Genomic DNA, 17215 nt, shown 5'->3' on the forward strand with positions numbered 1-17215 from the left:
CAAGAGTAGTGACTAATTCTGTTTGGCCTTTCTGATACGTTGGATAAGTCATGAAGGAGTTGCAATGGATTTATGTCTGTTTAACAATATGTATTTATCAAAGAGAAATTGGTAGCAAGGGTTTGGAGATTTGTTTTGGGGGGTTGGGGCAGTTAACAAATAGTATAACGAGGAATCAACCAAAAGATTAATTTGTAAGCAGCAGTGCACATCTTCTATGGGTTTTAAAAAGGCTTTATTTACACAAACATCAGGGTTGGGTACCTTCTGAAGAGCAGGCTCTAGAATCAGAATGTCATTTCTAATAGATCTGACCTTTCCTTCAGATAACTAAGCATTATTTTCTCTGTTTAGGCCCAAGGAAAAACAAATAAAAGGTAAAGGGATTAAAGGGAATACATATAAGGCAAACATTTCTCTTTTTTTGCATTATATATTATTAATTAAACTGTGGCCTTTGTTATAGGTATAATGATTCATTAAACTATATTATGTAATATATTTTTATTATGATGATTGAATTTTTATAATTCACTATTAGGTGTTCATGCTCCCTTATACAGGTTTTTTTAAAACAACAAAGTTTTACAGCAAAAATGGATACCAGGAAGCCACAGGCAACAAAACTGATTTATTATCAGTAAATATAGATAAGGTAGACAGCATATCATTAAGCTTACACAATCTTTTTTACCATTGTGAATTGGTAATTGTATTACAGTATCCTCCGGGGGAAAAAAAGCCTCAAAATGTAACTTCCTTTGCTGCTGAAGCTATTTTAAAAGTGCCGTATTATTCATTAAGCATTAATTAAAGAACAGCAGGATAATTAGTAGGATCATTAATATTACAAGTAACATTAGATTGCTCCAGAAGGGGGTAATTTAACTAGAAACACTTTAAATTTTCTCAAGTAGTGCAGCTGATAGATTAAGAAAACAAAACAAAACAAAACTCCACTAAGGGGACACAGACTGTAAATCACTGTTTGGAAATAGGTATTTCTGTATTTATTTTGTGGAGGCAAAACAATAGGGCTGAATCAGGTTAGTAACTTCTTAAGGTACGGGGGTAACCGCAGTATCTGAGAAGGCAAAACTCTTCTAATTCTCATGAAAAGGAAAGGGCCCACTATTGGTCCTACAGGGCTCTGATTAATATCTCACAATGCGCTCGAAATCACTGAATAATGTTCTCCGCAAGCTTGATACTCAAGGTGTGAACTCATAAGCAACCACCCTATTTGAAAGTTAGCCATCGCTTAGGGTTTTCTATCAGTATCTTATCAATTGCATTCTCAGTGATACCTCTAAGCAACATTTTAGGAACAATGTTGGTGAGTATATGAGAATAGCCGTGACCTCCGTATTTCATTATCCGATGCTTCGTATGTATGTCATGCGCCATCAGAATTCGGTCTTCATAGCCCTCATCCACCAGAAGACGCACTCTGTGAAAAATGTTAGCTCATTAAATGGCATTGGTCTCACATTTAAAATTATCGGGGCGCTTGAAACGTTTTACTCATAGACGTATTATGCTTGCTGTAGAAATACTGCCTTCCGCTATGGCACGGGTAGTGGGAGGCCCTCATTAAACACTCCACGGTGATGATAAAGATAGCACTGCATCCTAGTAGGAGCCTCGTCCTTATTCCACGCACAGAGAAATTTCTAGCCTGTGGTATTTATGACAACGCCAGCAATACTGCATTAAAAACAGTTTCTAATAGAATGTACCAGTCATTCAGAAAGAAATAGGTGGCATTTCACAAAGTAACTTTGTTCTGGATTTGTAGCCAGCTCTCTGCTCTAAAATCCCTCTCTTAGTGGACCCATTTTCCAGATTCCATTCTCTCTCCGGCTCACTGTCTCTCTGTCTCTCTGTCTCTCTCTCTCTCCATTCTTCTAGCAAATACAATCAATGGCAATTTGTGATCAAAAAAGGGAAACAAAAGGAATCTTCATACAACTAAAACATTCCGAGAGTAAAATCTGTTGTTTTGAAGGTGAAGGGCATATTATCAACTAGATGGTCATTTTAAAAAGGCCAGGAAATGTACCTCTGTAGTTCGAGCATTGGTCCCTTCAAAGTAACTATGGAAATTTTGGCTTAGTACTTGTCTCAGAGCATTGGATTAAATCAACCAACAATTGATTCTGTCTTCCTTCTATTTCAATAAGATTGTTATAAATACTGAGATGTTCCTTTAAATTTATAGCCAGTTGCCTCAAGTTCTGTCTAAACATCTAATCCTCTTTGCTTTGTTAAATGCTGTAATCTATAGTGTGAGTCACCTCCGGACAGCTACCATCTGTGTGTCTGGACTCTGGGCACTGTCTGTCGTGACTTCTACGAGTCGCTGATGGCAGGAGGTGCAACTTGGAGACAGTGGTTCTTCTCTGGCATTCTCTACACGGGCTTGTCAGTCTCTGGATTCCCAAATGAATCTAGACGGTTGGATAGCACCTTCTTCCCAGAGACTAATTATTTAAAAGGTATCCTTTTTGTTTCTAGGACATTTTTTTGCCATTCCGGTGCATGAGTCATATTTAATAATAACTAAAATAAGCAAATTGTGGACCAACACACAGAAACCTCAAACACAAAGCCTTGCCCTCCGAGAACAGATGTTCTAAAATAAAATTATAATTGAAGATGAAATCTTGTGTTTGTAGGTCAAAGGAAGGCAAGTGCCAGAGAAGAGCCACCCCGAGCCTTTTTGTCTAGAAATCTGTATTTGTGTCACATGTACCCAGGCGTGTCCTGCAAGATCTTGGACTTCTGTTTGTGCCACCGTGGATATTTACCTCTTTAAAAATTTGTATAGCGTCCAAAAGCTCTTGTCTGATGTTACTTTTGGAACAGGCTCTCTTTAAGGGAATGCTCTGAGTTATATGATCATTTATGAGAAAAGAGGAAGATTAAACAGAATGCATATGCATTGCTGAAACTTAGTGTAACCTTGATCCCCTACTGAAAAGGAGTTATCATGTTCCCGGAAATTTTAGGGTACACTTCCCCCCTTATATTTTCTGAACATTTCCTGAAGTTTTTGTCTCTTTTCCGTGTCTGAGAAAAAAAATGGTGTCACGTTACTACAGAGGCATTTCGTATGGAGAAACAAATTCCTGTACGTGGCCTCGTGCCATACCCTGACACCCAAAGTTATCAGATTGTGAGATAGTAAGGAAAGAGCATAATGGATAAGATACTCGTTGAAAAAGTGAGAACCCATAGAACTCATTAAGTCAAGAATGGGGAGACCAGTTCCCTCATGAGAATATTACCATGGCACTTCAAACATAGTTATCTCCTGACTATCAAGATATAACTTCGCCACTCTTTTTTTTTTTAAGAGTTTTTTTTTTTTTCCTCTTAAAGATTTTATTTATTTGAGAGAACGCGAGAGAGCATGAGCGGAAGGGAGGGGCAGAGGGAGACGGAGAAGCAGCCTCCCTGCTGAACAGGGAGCCTGATGTGGGACTTGGAGACAAGTCCCATATCAGGACTCTGTGATCATGACCTTGACTGAAGGCAGATGCTAAACCAACTGAGCCACCCAGGAGCCCTAATTTGGCCTCTCTTAGAATAAAAGCTTCTCTCTCGTGCTGTGCCGTTGTATGGAAGAACAGTAGTTCCAGCGATGCCGCCAGAAGGAAGGAACCACTGTAGACGAGAAGACAAATATGATAGTAATTATAGAAATACAAATGAGTTAGTGTTTTGCAAACAAATATTAGAGAGAGACTACAAAGTGTGAAAAGGCAGAGATATAATAAGATTTGAGAAATGGAGCATAAGATTGAAAACAGGTGTTAGACACAGAATTTCTGGTGCTGAAAACCAGAGGTAGGCAGAAGCGTGCTTCTCTGTTCTTGCATTTCAGAGCTGTAAGATGACTAAGGCTCAGAAAAGGACTGCCAATGGATGATGAAAATCAAGTGCCCAAAGGGGGGGGGGGGGTGAGGGGTACCAGAGCACAAAAGGTCATTTAGTAATTACCGTAAGCTGTACTCCAGTCAAGTCACCTAATGCGTGATTTTCATTTAAGGACAATTAAGTATATGTATGTGGATATACATAAACACACGTATACTACATATAAATTTTGATGTATTTCCATATGTCCAGAATGTTTATATTTGGTTCAAGGAAAGCTGACCAGAATGAAATTCTTGTTCTTGAATTAATAGCCAAAAGCTGCTAAGAAGGGATATGAGACTAGGTGTTGGTTGTCCTCCCCGCCCCATATCTCCTTTGTAGACCCCCTGTGCAGATCCCTGCCCCCTTATTCCAGGTCCAAGAGCCTCATGAATAGTGTAGGCTTCCTCCTAAGGATACAAAAGACGCAGCTCACTGCCACAAAGGAGCTTAGGGAAAGGAATCAGGTTCTCAAAGCAAACTTCCTATTTCTAAGATGAATTGTTTCCTCCTCAGGAAATCATGATTTTGAGATCATGGAAGATGAAAAAGCCCTACCACGCTGCCCACTTTAAATTCCAGGGAATATTCGCCTCTGAGTATGGCTCGGGGGCTCTAAGGACACACGTTTGCACCTACTGAATGGTGCTCCTGGGCAAGTAAAAATCATAACACAAGATGAACACACAAAAATAAATCTGTGTATCAACAATAATAATCAATAAATCTGTGTATCAATAAATCTGTGTATCAAAGAACTGATTTCAGTGGTTTAAAAAAAAATTTTAAAGACCTAGCTTCACTGGTCAGGTCAGTTTGCTTACGTATGGCCAATATGTCTTCCTATTGACATAGCTAGGGTGGGACAGATCAGCCAGCTCTCCCTGTCGATATTAAACTTGAAGCATCTTTTACTGTTACTGAGGTCATCAAGAAGGAGTGATCACACACAGAGACAGAAGAAGGCGCACAGATATAAAGGTTGACTGCCCAGGGTAAGAGCTGAGGGCTGTCCCAACCGTGGCCACCAGCTCGAGATCTTTCCCTCAGCCCCCGGGTGTGTATATCCCACTATTGCTGCTTGAACCTCAGTTTCTGGATGTCCCTTCTGTAAGTCAGTTCTCTCTACTTGTATTCCAAATCGGTTTCTACACCCATAACCACATTCTGGTTCTTGTCGTCATGGAAGACTACTTCCTCTCTGAAATCTCGATCTTGGGTGTCCCACTCTGATCACAAGTTACATCCCTCGATGTTTCCTCTCACCTCCTTCTGTGCACATTCCCCCACTTCACTCAGGCTTCTGGTTATTCACCTCTGCTATATGATTCCTGTATCGTCCCAGTTCTCTCTACACTCTCTTTCCTCCGTCTTGGACCCCATGACCCTCACTCAACCCCACCCTTGTTCCCCGGGCTCTCGGCCGTGTGTTTGAAGACAGAATCCCAACCGCCAGTCTCTCTAACTCTTCACATTTTCTGCCTCTCCTCAAAGCTTCCTTGGTCTTACTGCCAAAATACGCAACATTTTGGGTGGAAACAATCTCCACATCACGTGCATTGGAGCCACTCTGCAGTTTGTAAAGATCTTGAGTCTCACGTGGGTCTCACACACAACACGTCCCATCCGTGTCTCTCTCATTCCCTGAGCATCCATTCCCAGGCTTCCTCCTCTTCCACGAGGTCCTGCCCTGAATCGTTCCCTTCCTTCTCAGAAGACAACCATGTCTACTTCACAGGGACACTACCAAACACGTGTGACCATATGTCCTCAGTTTCCTGTTCTCACCATGACATCTCTCGGCATTCACCCCATTGCTCGCCTTATCCCTTTCAACCAACTTTCCGTTTGCTTCCCAGATTCCATCTGTTTGTCTCCTTAGAAGCCTCGCTCTGTAGCTCCTCTCTCCAGATTGTTTTAAGTTAGCATCGATTGACTATTTTCATATTCTGCACCAGACACTCACGTAAAAACTCTGCATACTTTATGTCATATAAATTCCGTAGCAGCCCTGTAGAATGAGTACTGCTTCCCGGGACTGGTCTCGCTCTCCATTTTTGTCTCTCTGCTTTTGCTCTCAGGCACATAACCATGCTCAACTCTACAAAACCTCAGGATCCTGCCGTGGCTTCTCGCTTTGGCCCTACACCCCTGCTTCCCTTTACTACCGAGCTTCTTGAAAGAATACCCTCCACATTCTCTCTCCTCTCCCTGACCCCTCCTCCTTCCTCAAGCCTTGACTGTGGAGACTGCACTTACTAACTGCAAGACAGTCTCCAGCCTATGAAATCCAACGGACACTTTTCAGCCTTGACCACGCTTGATGCCTGCCACCTGTCCAGTGTCCAAGCCCTTCTGCTCTAAGTATTCTCCTGCACCGACTCTCACCACAAGACATTTCCCTGATATTAGAACTTTTCAATCTGTCCTTGAGTGAGTGTTCCTGAGTTCATCCCTTAAATATCAGTGTTCCCTAGGGTTCTGTCCTCATTCTCTTCTCTGAGTGATCTCATTCGTTCCCATGCCACCAACCATGACATATAGACCAAAGACGCCCACATTTATTCTCAGTCCAGATCCCTGCCCTGAGCTTCCCACCCTTAACCATTTGCTCCACTGGAGAGCAACTCTTAGATACTCCCAAACCAGTCATCCTTGTTAATCCCGAATCTGTGTCTCCTCTCAGATTCCCTAATCTGGTGCACTCAAGGTTCACATTACCATGTAACCAAGACAAGCCAGGTAGCCATCCGCCCTTAACTCCAAAAATTTTCCACTTGGTTGCAGAGAATGACTCATACGATTATTCGCTTAGACAGTTTGGAAGGGGTTAGATCTCCTTATGATGGTTGGTCTTTAGACATTCTACTTACAGCATTTAAGTTTCAATCATCTCCATAGTGAGTATTTTTGATAAAGCGTTTCAGAAATTCATTGTAGGAGGTTAGGACTTCAGCGTTGGCAACTTCTTACTTACTGCTTACTTCGTTAGGGATAAAAAGAGGAAAACATCTTTGTTCTCTTATTGCCGTGGCAGGGGTTAAATATTATCTGTTTCTTGTCAGCTGCCCATCTGCACTGAACTTCTAAGGCTCTGCTAAGCTTTTGCCTACTTAGGATGACTCATTTCCTTCTTGAAATAATATATAAAGATTTTCTCCCTGCAATAGCATTGATACTTTTTTTCTGCAAGTCTCTGGTTCTGCCTGCATACTGTTTTGTGAATCTTTGCTAATACCTGCCCAGCTATGAGTCAAAATGGGCTGGGAAAAGAGAAAGCTATCAGAGATTTCATCATATTTACCTTCTAATTCTTTTATTATCGTCGGGCATGTCGATATCCGGGTTGAATTGGTAATGAAGGAGTTCGGTCCCAAAGAGATCATATTCCAAGTAACAGCCAAGTTGAGCAAACTCTAGTAGTTCCGTTTTATCAAGTATAGTCCTAGAGACAATAAGACAGACATACTGTTATTGTCAAGACCACATCTTCCACATATATAGATTAAAAGTTCTAAGTGTACTGTGTACTGAAGTATAATGGAAGTAACAGAACTTTTGAGTTGGCTCTTACGGTTTAGCTATAAAATAGTAAATGCAATTTGTTACCAGAAATAAAGGAATTTACCCTTATCTAAAAGGGAGTTTTCCCTTCTAAAGTACTTGGGAGCTATAGACATTTTAATGATGCTGCCATTACTCAATAACAATTTTTAATTCTCCTTCAGAATTGTCTTCAGGATATGTTCCATATTCTTTTGAAAATCCTTCATAGAAGTGGGATAGCTATGAACTCCGGAAGTTAACAAAGGGAATTTGGCATCAGTCTGGTGAATTACGTGAGTATTACTAATCTGGGTAAAATATGAAGCTAAGGTAAAGTAATAGGGTGATTTTCTTGTGAAGACCATAAAGCAGTTCCAAAATGAATTCCAGTGTCGTTTTGGGCTTTATTGTCATTTGTGAATATCACTGCAACTTTTCAAAAAGAGGGCAACACTCATACAGCTCTTTGTGTTCTGGTGTGCCTAGTTTTTAAATAGTATTTATTATTTCATGATAACTTTTAGGGATGTCTTCTCATTTCTTTAGACATCATAGTAAGAATAGCACTGTTTTATGATGTAAGACAATGTAAATGAACAGGGAAGAAGAGGGGTAGAAGAGAAGCTCCAGCTACAAATAGGGAAGCGGAGTCCAGAGCAAGAGTAGATGATCTCAAGAAATATAACAAGTAAAAATTTAAAGAATTTTTAACAAGTAAATTTAACAAGTAAAAAGGGGTACATGAAGTTAACCCCCAAAATACCCTGGTAGAGGGGCACCTGGGTGGCTCAGTGGGTTAAGCCTCTGCCTTCGGCTCAGGTCATGATCTCAGGGTCCTGGGATCGAGCCCAACATCAGGCTCTCTGCTCAGCAGGGAGCCTGCTTCCTCCCTCTCTCTCTGCCTACTTGTGATCTCTGTCAAATAAATAAATAAAATCTTAAAAAAAATACTATGGTAGAGATTCAAACACATAGAGAAAAAAGAAAGGAAGAAGGAAGGAAAGAAGGAGGGAGAGAAATCAACCAATCAATCAGGAGACAATATGGAAATAATGTGAATGAAAAACACACCCTTTAGACATTTGTGAAGGGAGGTCAGGGTGCAGAGAATGGAAGTGATTGAAATTCCAAACTGGCCTGGCACATTAGATGATCATTGTCTTACTAGGCTTTTATCCACTGATATTCTATTACCTTGGCAATTCCAGGATACAAGGATTAAAGTATTGTTATATGTCTATAAATCTGCTTCGAAGAGGTCAGAAGTATTTTCAGGGCCTTTCTTCCAAACCATAGGAGGACCAATTAAGCCTCTGTGTGTCATGAGTGCTAGAGGTTTCTGCTGTCTTGGGATGCTACCTAGGAGGTGACTATTGACTTTCACTCTAAGCAGTCATATTGTAGCTGGTTCCGTTTTATTCCATTCAACAATTCAGCATAACTGATAGTGCACAGTGTTGTTTTAGGCAAGGAGGCTAAAATATCTTTCTTTTACACTATAAAATGTACATTCGTTCTGTGCTATCTTCTGCTAATACCACTCCTTTTCCATCTTCTTACCCTGGAGACTGTCTTATGCTTCCAAAATTACTTGCCTAAAAGAATATGTGTTTTTCTATAGTAGACACATTGTGGTTTCCCCCCAAAGAACCAGGCTTAAAAACAAAATATACACAATTAAAATAACATAAGAGGGAAGTTTAGTGTGTTTCTCTTGAGTCAGTTCCTTAAGTTCGTTAATTACCAATACGGGCAAGGTGCTACGGGTGGGTGAGGAGACAAGCAGGGGATGAAGGTGCCTATGACCCCTTCATTGGATCAAATAGGATCTCACTGCTATTTCAGCTCCTAACGTCTTTCTCTTTCCTTTGGCCTAATGCTTTGAGACTAAGTTTTGTAAATTTTAAGTGATATTTTGAAATAGGTATCCAATGAAAAGTCTATGTTCAATGAAAAGCCATAGGAGAGTTTTTAGTCTTAGTTACAACTGAAAACAAAAAGTAAAGTTGCTTGGCATCATAAGAGCTGAAAATTATAAGAACTTACTTGTGTCGGGCATTCTGTTTAGCACTTTATTATCTATTACCCCATTTAATATTCTCCATACTTCCACTGATCTCAATTTTACAGATGGAGAATTGGAAAAGTGAGAGATTAGAAACTTATTCAACGTGATGTTTTAGAATATGAGTTCATTTCAGTGCTAGAATCAGCTATCTTAACCATCATTCTATATGACTTCTCCTACTGCCAAACATTTTGTGCTCAAAGGACTTTGTCCAGAATTATACTGGCAATAGCACATGAAGTGTTGTTTTAATCTTTATTTTGAACTTGATTTCCCTCCCCACAAAATGCACTTGAAAAATGGGGAATTTCCCATCAAATGGTAGCATGGGGACAAGGCAGCGATAAACCCAAAAAGTAAGAAAGGATTACTTTGTACATTTCTGTAATTGTTAGCTCAGAGGACAAATACATATGTTAGGCAGGCGTTGACCATTACAGTTATATTGGACAATTTGAATGACATGGTCAAAGGAGGAGAAGGAATTGAATTAATGATGACCACTGCTTACTTTCTTACTAGGAACGTGATATTGCTCTAAGGCTCGCAGGGGCACATATTAAGGGTCTTCTAACACCAGATCAGGCCTCTGTCCTGAAGTCCAGAATTGCATATCTAATTGCCTGTTTGCCTTCTCTACTTAGGTGTCTAATAAATAGCTCAAATTTAACATGTCTCTAACTAGAGCCCTCATCTACCACCCTAAACCAGCTGTTCTGACACCCTTCCCTCTCTCTGCTGGTGGCAACTCCATCTATCCATTTGCTCAGGCTAAATGACTTAGAGTCATCCTCGACTGCTTTCACCGTCTCACACTACACACCCAGCCTATTGGGACAGCTTTTTGGTTCAACTTTCAAAATGTGACCAGAATCTGGTCATGTCACCATCTCTCCTGCTACCCTCTGGCCCAAATCACCACCATCTCTTTCTCAACTGCTCTCCTCACTCTTCTGCCTTTGCTCTACTGTGGTCTATTCAAATATGGCGACGAAAGTGCTATCACTACAGCTAAGTCAGATCAGGTCTCTCATGTGCTCAGAACTCACCAATGACTTCCCATTTCCTACAGAGAAAAACCCAAGGCCTTGTAGTGACCCATGAGGCCATGTGCTATCCCTTTAATGTGGTCCTATAACAGCCTCATCTAACAGAGGGATGGGGAATAATAAGGATCCAATTCTCCAAATGTCAATTTTATACAAGTGCTTCTAATATTATAAATGTTATCAGAGAATATCGCCACAGATGAAGATATTTTTCTAGAGGAAGGCTAACATGTTTAATAAGAGTCATCAGCACATGTAAGTTTCAAAAGCAACCCCGGGGAATTCTTATTCTGTAGAACAGCACATAGAAAGCAGTATGATTGGGAGGGGGGTGCTGTCCTTTTAAAAATTTCATAGTCACATGGAAAGGAGAAGATTTCTTCAGAAGAAGAGTAAAAGCTGTTATTTTGGACATTTGGAAAGTGCAGTTAAAAAAATGAAGCTGACAAATTTGCTATCATTAAAGAGCCAGGAGATAGATAGATGAAATCATACATTATACAATATATACTATATATTATGCATTGTATATTATTATTTTTACTGACATTTGGTGATATGACACCCTCTGGATAACTGAACATTAGTGTGAAGGAAACTGAGAAATGAATTCACTTTCATTCTCCTCACTGATGTGCAAAACCCATGGGGAAAAAATATCGTCAGTGATCATACACGATTTTCAAAAGAAAGTCCTGGAAAAAACCCAGAATTTGGTATGAGTTGTTAATGGGGGATAGGATGGGAGAGAGAGGTGAAGCAAAAAACCAAATCAAACCAAACCAAACAAACAAACAAAAAAACCCCACATAATAATCATCAAGTATTTAAAATAGCCCTATCTCATTTAATCCTTGCAAAAACTGTATGAGGAAGGTGGGATCATCCCCATTTCATAGATGAGGACACCAAGACTCAGAAAAGCTAAGTAACTCAACTTCCCAAATGACAGGTTGAGAATAAAGCCAGACTATTTGTCTCAGAAGCCATGTTCTTAGGCCACGGTGCCCCTTCTGTGATGGGAGTGTCCCCCACATACTTCTCACCAGCACTCAGCTATGAGTCATGCACCCCCCCTCCCCCAACAAAGACATCCTGGAGCAGGCCTGCACCATTCCTGTCTAACAAGGTGACTTCACCACATTAAACTGGCATTCATTTGGATGACTTCCACGGACTGTCAAGGTGCTACTGAAGTTGCATTTATGCAAGTGACTTTTTTTCACTTGGAGGAAGCCTTGACCCCAAATGTCAGAATGGTACCCTGGGAAAATGTACTCTGCTTGACGCCTTTCAGATGAGGATTAGCAGAGGTCCTGCCCCTCCCAGTCATCAGGGATCTCCTGGCACTTCTTATAGAAGTGGAGGTGTCAACTCCAGCCAGTTCTGTTCATTCCATATTCTATATCCATAAAAATTATCTTCTTTCTTATTCCGGTCTTCCCCAGCCTTTAAGGTAAGTATTTTTCACCTCTTGGCCTAACAGGCACTGGGATGATTTTGAGATACAAAGGCCCTACTGCCTTTCACACTGGAGAAAGTCCCTTCTTCAAGGTGCATGAAGTGATTGCAATGTCACTTGTAAAATATCCTGGGATTTCCTGGGAAGAAGCTGAAATTTTTGTATCAAGTATTCTTGTCATTCATATTTTATATATATCATTTCTTCTACTACATGTTTTATACTTTTGCTGCCTATTAAACTAATTCTCTTTATATAAGGAACAGGCATAAATTTAGGACAAACATACTGCCATCAGCCCCCCCCCCCAAAGGTACCTAAAATGATCTGCAATCTTCATTTTCAGAATATGGTTATCATTTACTAGCCTTTTAAGGCTGGTACTAAATCGCAGGAGAGTTGATTCTGTTTTTCAAACCTCTTTATATTCTAGATCTTATCCAAGTGCTGAGGGGTTTGGTTTAATGTCAAAATGTATTTTGAGTGGGAGCAAGGAAGTCTGCGTGAAGTGATGACTTAGATAAGGGTCTGTGGGCTGTCTAGGTAGAAAGAAGGAAGGAGCAGAGGAAAGGATATGATTTGTGGGTGTGATCAAGATGATAACAGTATCTAACATTTGTCTTGGGTTTTCCAGTTTCAAAGAACTCTCAAATACATTGTTTCATTTCATACATTCAGGCACATCTTCCTGAATTAATTCAGCAAGCACCTACTATCTTGTACTATCACCTACCTTGTGCTAGCCTGTATGTCTGTATCCGTTGGGGATACAGACATGAGGAAGAAATTTGAGCTGCTGTCTTAAGGAACGTAAAGTCCAAGGGAAGGAGATAAGCATTTAAACTAATAATGACAATTAAAAGTGTTGAAAGCTTTTTTTTTGGTACAACTAAATATGAAGTGTTATGAAAGAACAGTAAAAGGAGACATTCATTTGAGTGAAGTTTATTGAATAGAAGACTGTTCAGAGAAAGGTTGGGGGGGTTCAGATGTTGAGGGATGGATGATAAAGAACATCTGTTGAGAGGGAAAAAAAAAAGAATCTTGTTACTGAAAACAATGCTGTGATTTTCAGAGCTAAAGTGCATGAGGGTAGAAGCAACCATCCATCTATGCAACCACCTATAAGAAATTATTGATCATCAACTTATAGTATGAGACATTCACTGGATAAACAAAGATGAATAACACACTGTCCCGTCCTTTAAGAGGTTCAGGGTCCTTTAGAAAAAAAGAGACAAATAATTATTTTACAGATCTACCAAGGATAATAATAAAATTACTGCTAGGAACTGCGCTGGCTCAGAGAAAGGGATAACAGATCCTGTTTGGCTCATTCAGGAAAAGCTTGGTAAAAAGAAAACCTCTCATGAGCTGCAGATTGAGAAGCATGTAAGAACAATGAGCACAGGGCACTGAGCGTCACGGCCTGTGTGTGGCATTAACCCAAATGTGGCGCATGTGCTAGAGATCATGGGAGATGAGGTGGAGGGATGGGTGTAGACCCTATGATCAGGATGTCTGGATTTTGTGCTGAAGCTGAAGGGGTCCTTTAAGAGCTACAAGTCGGGGTTGAGGAATGTAACCCAATTTGCACTTGGAAAGATCAAGATGGTGTCTACATGGGCAAAGCTAAGGGAGCAATTCTTGTTTGGAGACTATTAACAGTGGTTCAGATGGCAGATGAGGGCCTGACTTAACAACAGAGGACTGGCTAGGAGGCGTCCTATTTGGAGATCTTCGTGAGGTAGACAGGTTTCTTCATGTGAGAGCGCAGGCAAGGGAGGAATTTAATATCTGGGTGAATAATGCCGTCCTTGACAAGAATAGGGCAAACAGCAGGAAGAGTCAGTGATGAGTCACCATTTCCATAGTGATAGCGACAGAGAAGGAGAATCAAGGGCCTGTCTTGGGCAGTTGATTAGATGTTGGCGTCATTGAATGATACCAAGAGCATGAGACGAGTCTGTTCTGAAACTCACAGTCCATTGGTAAAATAGTTATGCCACATAGTATCATTATTGCATAGATGAAGAAACTAAAGCTTGGATCTCTTAAGTGATCGAAGCCCCAGATATTCCTACTCCTAGTGCCCTTTCCATTACACGGACTGTGATTGTGCTGTAATCCATCTGCCATTACAATCTGTGAATTCCTGGACCTAGACTTTGCACCATGATTTAGCAGCGCTAATGTGAGATCAGACTAGCTCAGGGCCTAATGCAGAGAGAAGCACAGGACATATTCATTGCTAAAACTTAATGAACTTGACCGAGAGACTTTTTTAGAGTTGGCATACAAATACAATAATAAATGGATCTGTAAACCACTGATTTATTAAAAACAGTGTTGAATTTCAAAGACTGATTCTTTTTAAAATTATTTATCACCAAGTAATTCCCAAGAAAAACTGTCTCTCTCCCTAGTGAATTCTTCAGTTTAAAACCAATGGATATTTGTACAGATAGTGTTATGTAAGATTCTTTATTATTTTATGGGAGTTTTTCAACAACTGCTTAAGGGAATTATTAAACTCACCTAGAACTAACTATCCATGTAATAACCTATGAATGTTTAAATGTTTATCATGGAATATTTCAAAGAAATTAATATGAAAATTAATAAATTCAATATTAATATAATTCTAAAACACTATTCTTGTATATTCCTATATTGCTAGTAGCAGTTGCATCTTATAAATCTGAAAAATTCTTAACTGACAAATTTCAATTAATTTATTTTTAATGCCAAAATAGAAACTAAATAGAGGCAAGTTGGTTTTTTTTTTTTTTATTTTAATTCCAGTGTGGTTAACATACAGTGTTATGTTAGTTTCAGATGTACAATGTAGTGGTTCAACAGTTCCATAGATTACTCAGTGCTCACAAGATAAGTATGCCCTTAATCCTGTTAACCTATTTCGCTCATCCCCCCATCTACCTCCCCCACTGGTGACCATCTGTTCGTTCTCTAGTTAAGAGTCTCTTTTTTTGGTTTCTTTTTTTTTCCAGTTTGTTTTGTTTCTTAAGTGCCACATATGAGTGAAGTCATATGGTATGTGTCTTTCTCTGACTGGCTTTATTCTCAACCTGTCATTTGGGAAGTTGAGTTACTTAGCTTTTCTGAGTCTTGGTTTCCTCATCATTTATTCCACTTGGCATTGTGCTCTCTAAATACACGCATGTTGTTGCAGATGGCAAGATTTTGTGGGGTCTTTTTTTATGTCTGAATAATATTCCGTTGTATATGTACCACTTCTTCTTTATCCATTTATCTATTGATGGACACCTGGGTGCTTCTATAGTTTGGCTATTGTAAATAATGCTACAATAAACAAAGAGATGCATATATCCCTTTGAATTAGTGTTTTTGTATTCTTTGGGTGAATACCCAGTAGTGTGATTCCTGGAATGTACAGTAGTTCTATTTTTAACTTTTTGAGGGAACTCCATAGTCTCTGCAGTGACTGCACCAATGTGCATTCCCACCAGGAGTGCACAAGAGTATTTTTTTTTTTCTCCACATCCTCACCAACACTTGTTGTTTCTTGACTTTTGGGATTTTAGCCATTCTGACAGGTGTGAAGTGATACCTCATTGTGGTTTTGATTTGCATTTCCCTGATGGTTGAGTGATGTTGAACATCTTCTCATATGTCTGTTGGCCACTGGTTGTCTTCTTTGGAGAAAGGTCCATTCATTTCTTGTATTTTTTAATTGGATTGTTGTGTGTATGTTTGTGTGTATTTTTTTTAAGTTGTGTAAGTTCTTCTTATATTTTGGATACTAACACTTTATCAGATACCTCATTTGCAAATATCTTTTCCTATTCAGTAGGTTGTCTTTTAGTTTTGCTGGTTGTTTCCTTTGCTGTGCAGAAGCTTTTATTTTGATGTAGTCCCAGTGTTTTACTTTTGCCTTTATTTCCCTTGTTTCAGGAGACCTATCTAGAAAGATGTTGTTATGACCAATGTCAGAGAAATCACTGCTTGTGCTCTTTTCTAGGATTTTTATGGTTTCAGGTTTCACATTTAGGTCCTTGACCCATTTTGAGTTTATTTTTATGTATGGTGTAAGAAGGTGGACCAGTTTCATTCTTTTGCATGTAGCTGTCCAGTTTTCCCGACATCATTTGTTAGACTGTTTTTTTTTTCCCCATTACATATTCTTTTATCCTTTGTCAAAGATGAATTAACCAGATGATTGTGGATTCATTTCTGGGCTTTCTATTCTGTTCTACTGATCTAGGTGTCTGTTTTTGTGCAGGTACCATACTGTTTTGATTACTACAGTTTTGTAATATAACATGAAATCTGGAATTCTGACACCTCCTGTTTTGTTTTTCTTTTTCAAGATTGCTTTGTCTATTTAGGATTTTGGGGGGTTCCATACAAATTTTAGAACTGCTTATTCTGGTTCTGTGAAAAAAGCTGTTGGTATTATGATAGCGATTGCATTAAATTTGTAGATTGCTTTGGGTAATATGAACATTTTAACAATATTTGCTCTTCCAATCCATGATCATGGAATATCTTTCCATTTGTGTCATCTTCATTTTCTTTCATCAGTGTTTTATAGTTTTCAGAGTGCAGGTCTTTCACTTCTTTGGCTAAGTTTATTCCTAGGTATTTTTATTGTTTTTGGTGCACTTATAAATGGATTATTTTCTTAATATCTCTTTCTGCTGCTTCATTATTAGTGTATAGAAATGCTACGGATTTCTGTATATTATTTTTGTATCCTGCAACCTTACTGAATTCATTTATCAGCTCTAATAGTTCTTTGATGAAGTCTTTAGTGTTTTCCAGATATAGTACCATGTCATTTGCAAATACTGATGGTTTTACTTCTTCATTACCAATTTGGATGCCTTTTATTTCTTTTTGTTGTCTGATTGCTGTGGCTAGGGCTTCCAATGCTATATTGAATAAAAGTGGTGAGAGTAGACATCCTCGCCTTATTCCTGACCCTAAGGAAAAAGCATTCAGTTTTTCCCCAGTGAGTATGATGCTAGTTGTGGGGTTTTCATACATGGCCTTTATTCTGTTGAGGTATGTTCTCTCTAACCCTACTTTGTTGAGGGTTCTTATCATGAATGGATGTTGTACTTTGTTAAATGCTTTTCCTGCATTTCATGAAGATTTTTCCTTTTTCTTATTGATGTGATA

General features: G+C 39.3%; 1 protein-coding gene across 1 annotated transcript in view; it reads right to left on the reverse strand.

Moving 5' to 3' along the window:
* Positions 1–216: 216 nt before the first annotated feature.
* Positions 217–17215, reverse strand: part of PTER (phosphotriesterase related) — a 66929-nt gene continuing 49930 nt past the window's right edge. The window contains exons 4-5 of the mRNA XM_032880908.1: positions 7229–7369; positions 217–1450 (exon numbers count right to left, since the gene is read on the reverse strand). Of these exons, the coding sequence (XP_032736799.1) occupies positions 1240–1450; positions 7229–7369 (352 nt within the window). The 3' untranslated portion in view covers positions 217–1239. The remainder of the gene's footprint in view (positions 1451–7228; positions 7370–17215) is intronic.

This window comes from Lontra canadensis, unplaced genomic scaffold, assembly GCF_010015895.1.
Source record: "Lontra canadensis isolate GAN:19392208 unplaced genomic scaffold, GSC_riverotter_1.0 scaffold72, whole genome shotgun sequence".
In the NCBI taxonomy this organism is placed as follows: Eukaryota; Metazoa; Chordata; class Mammalia; order Carnivora; family Mustelidae; genus Lontra; species Lontra canadensis.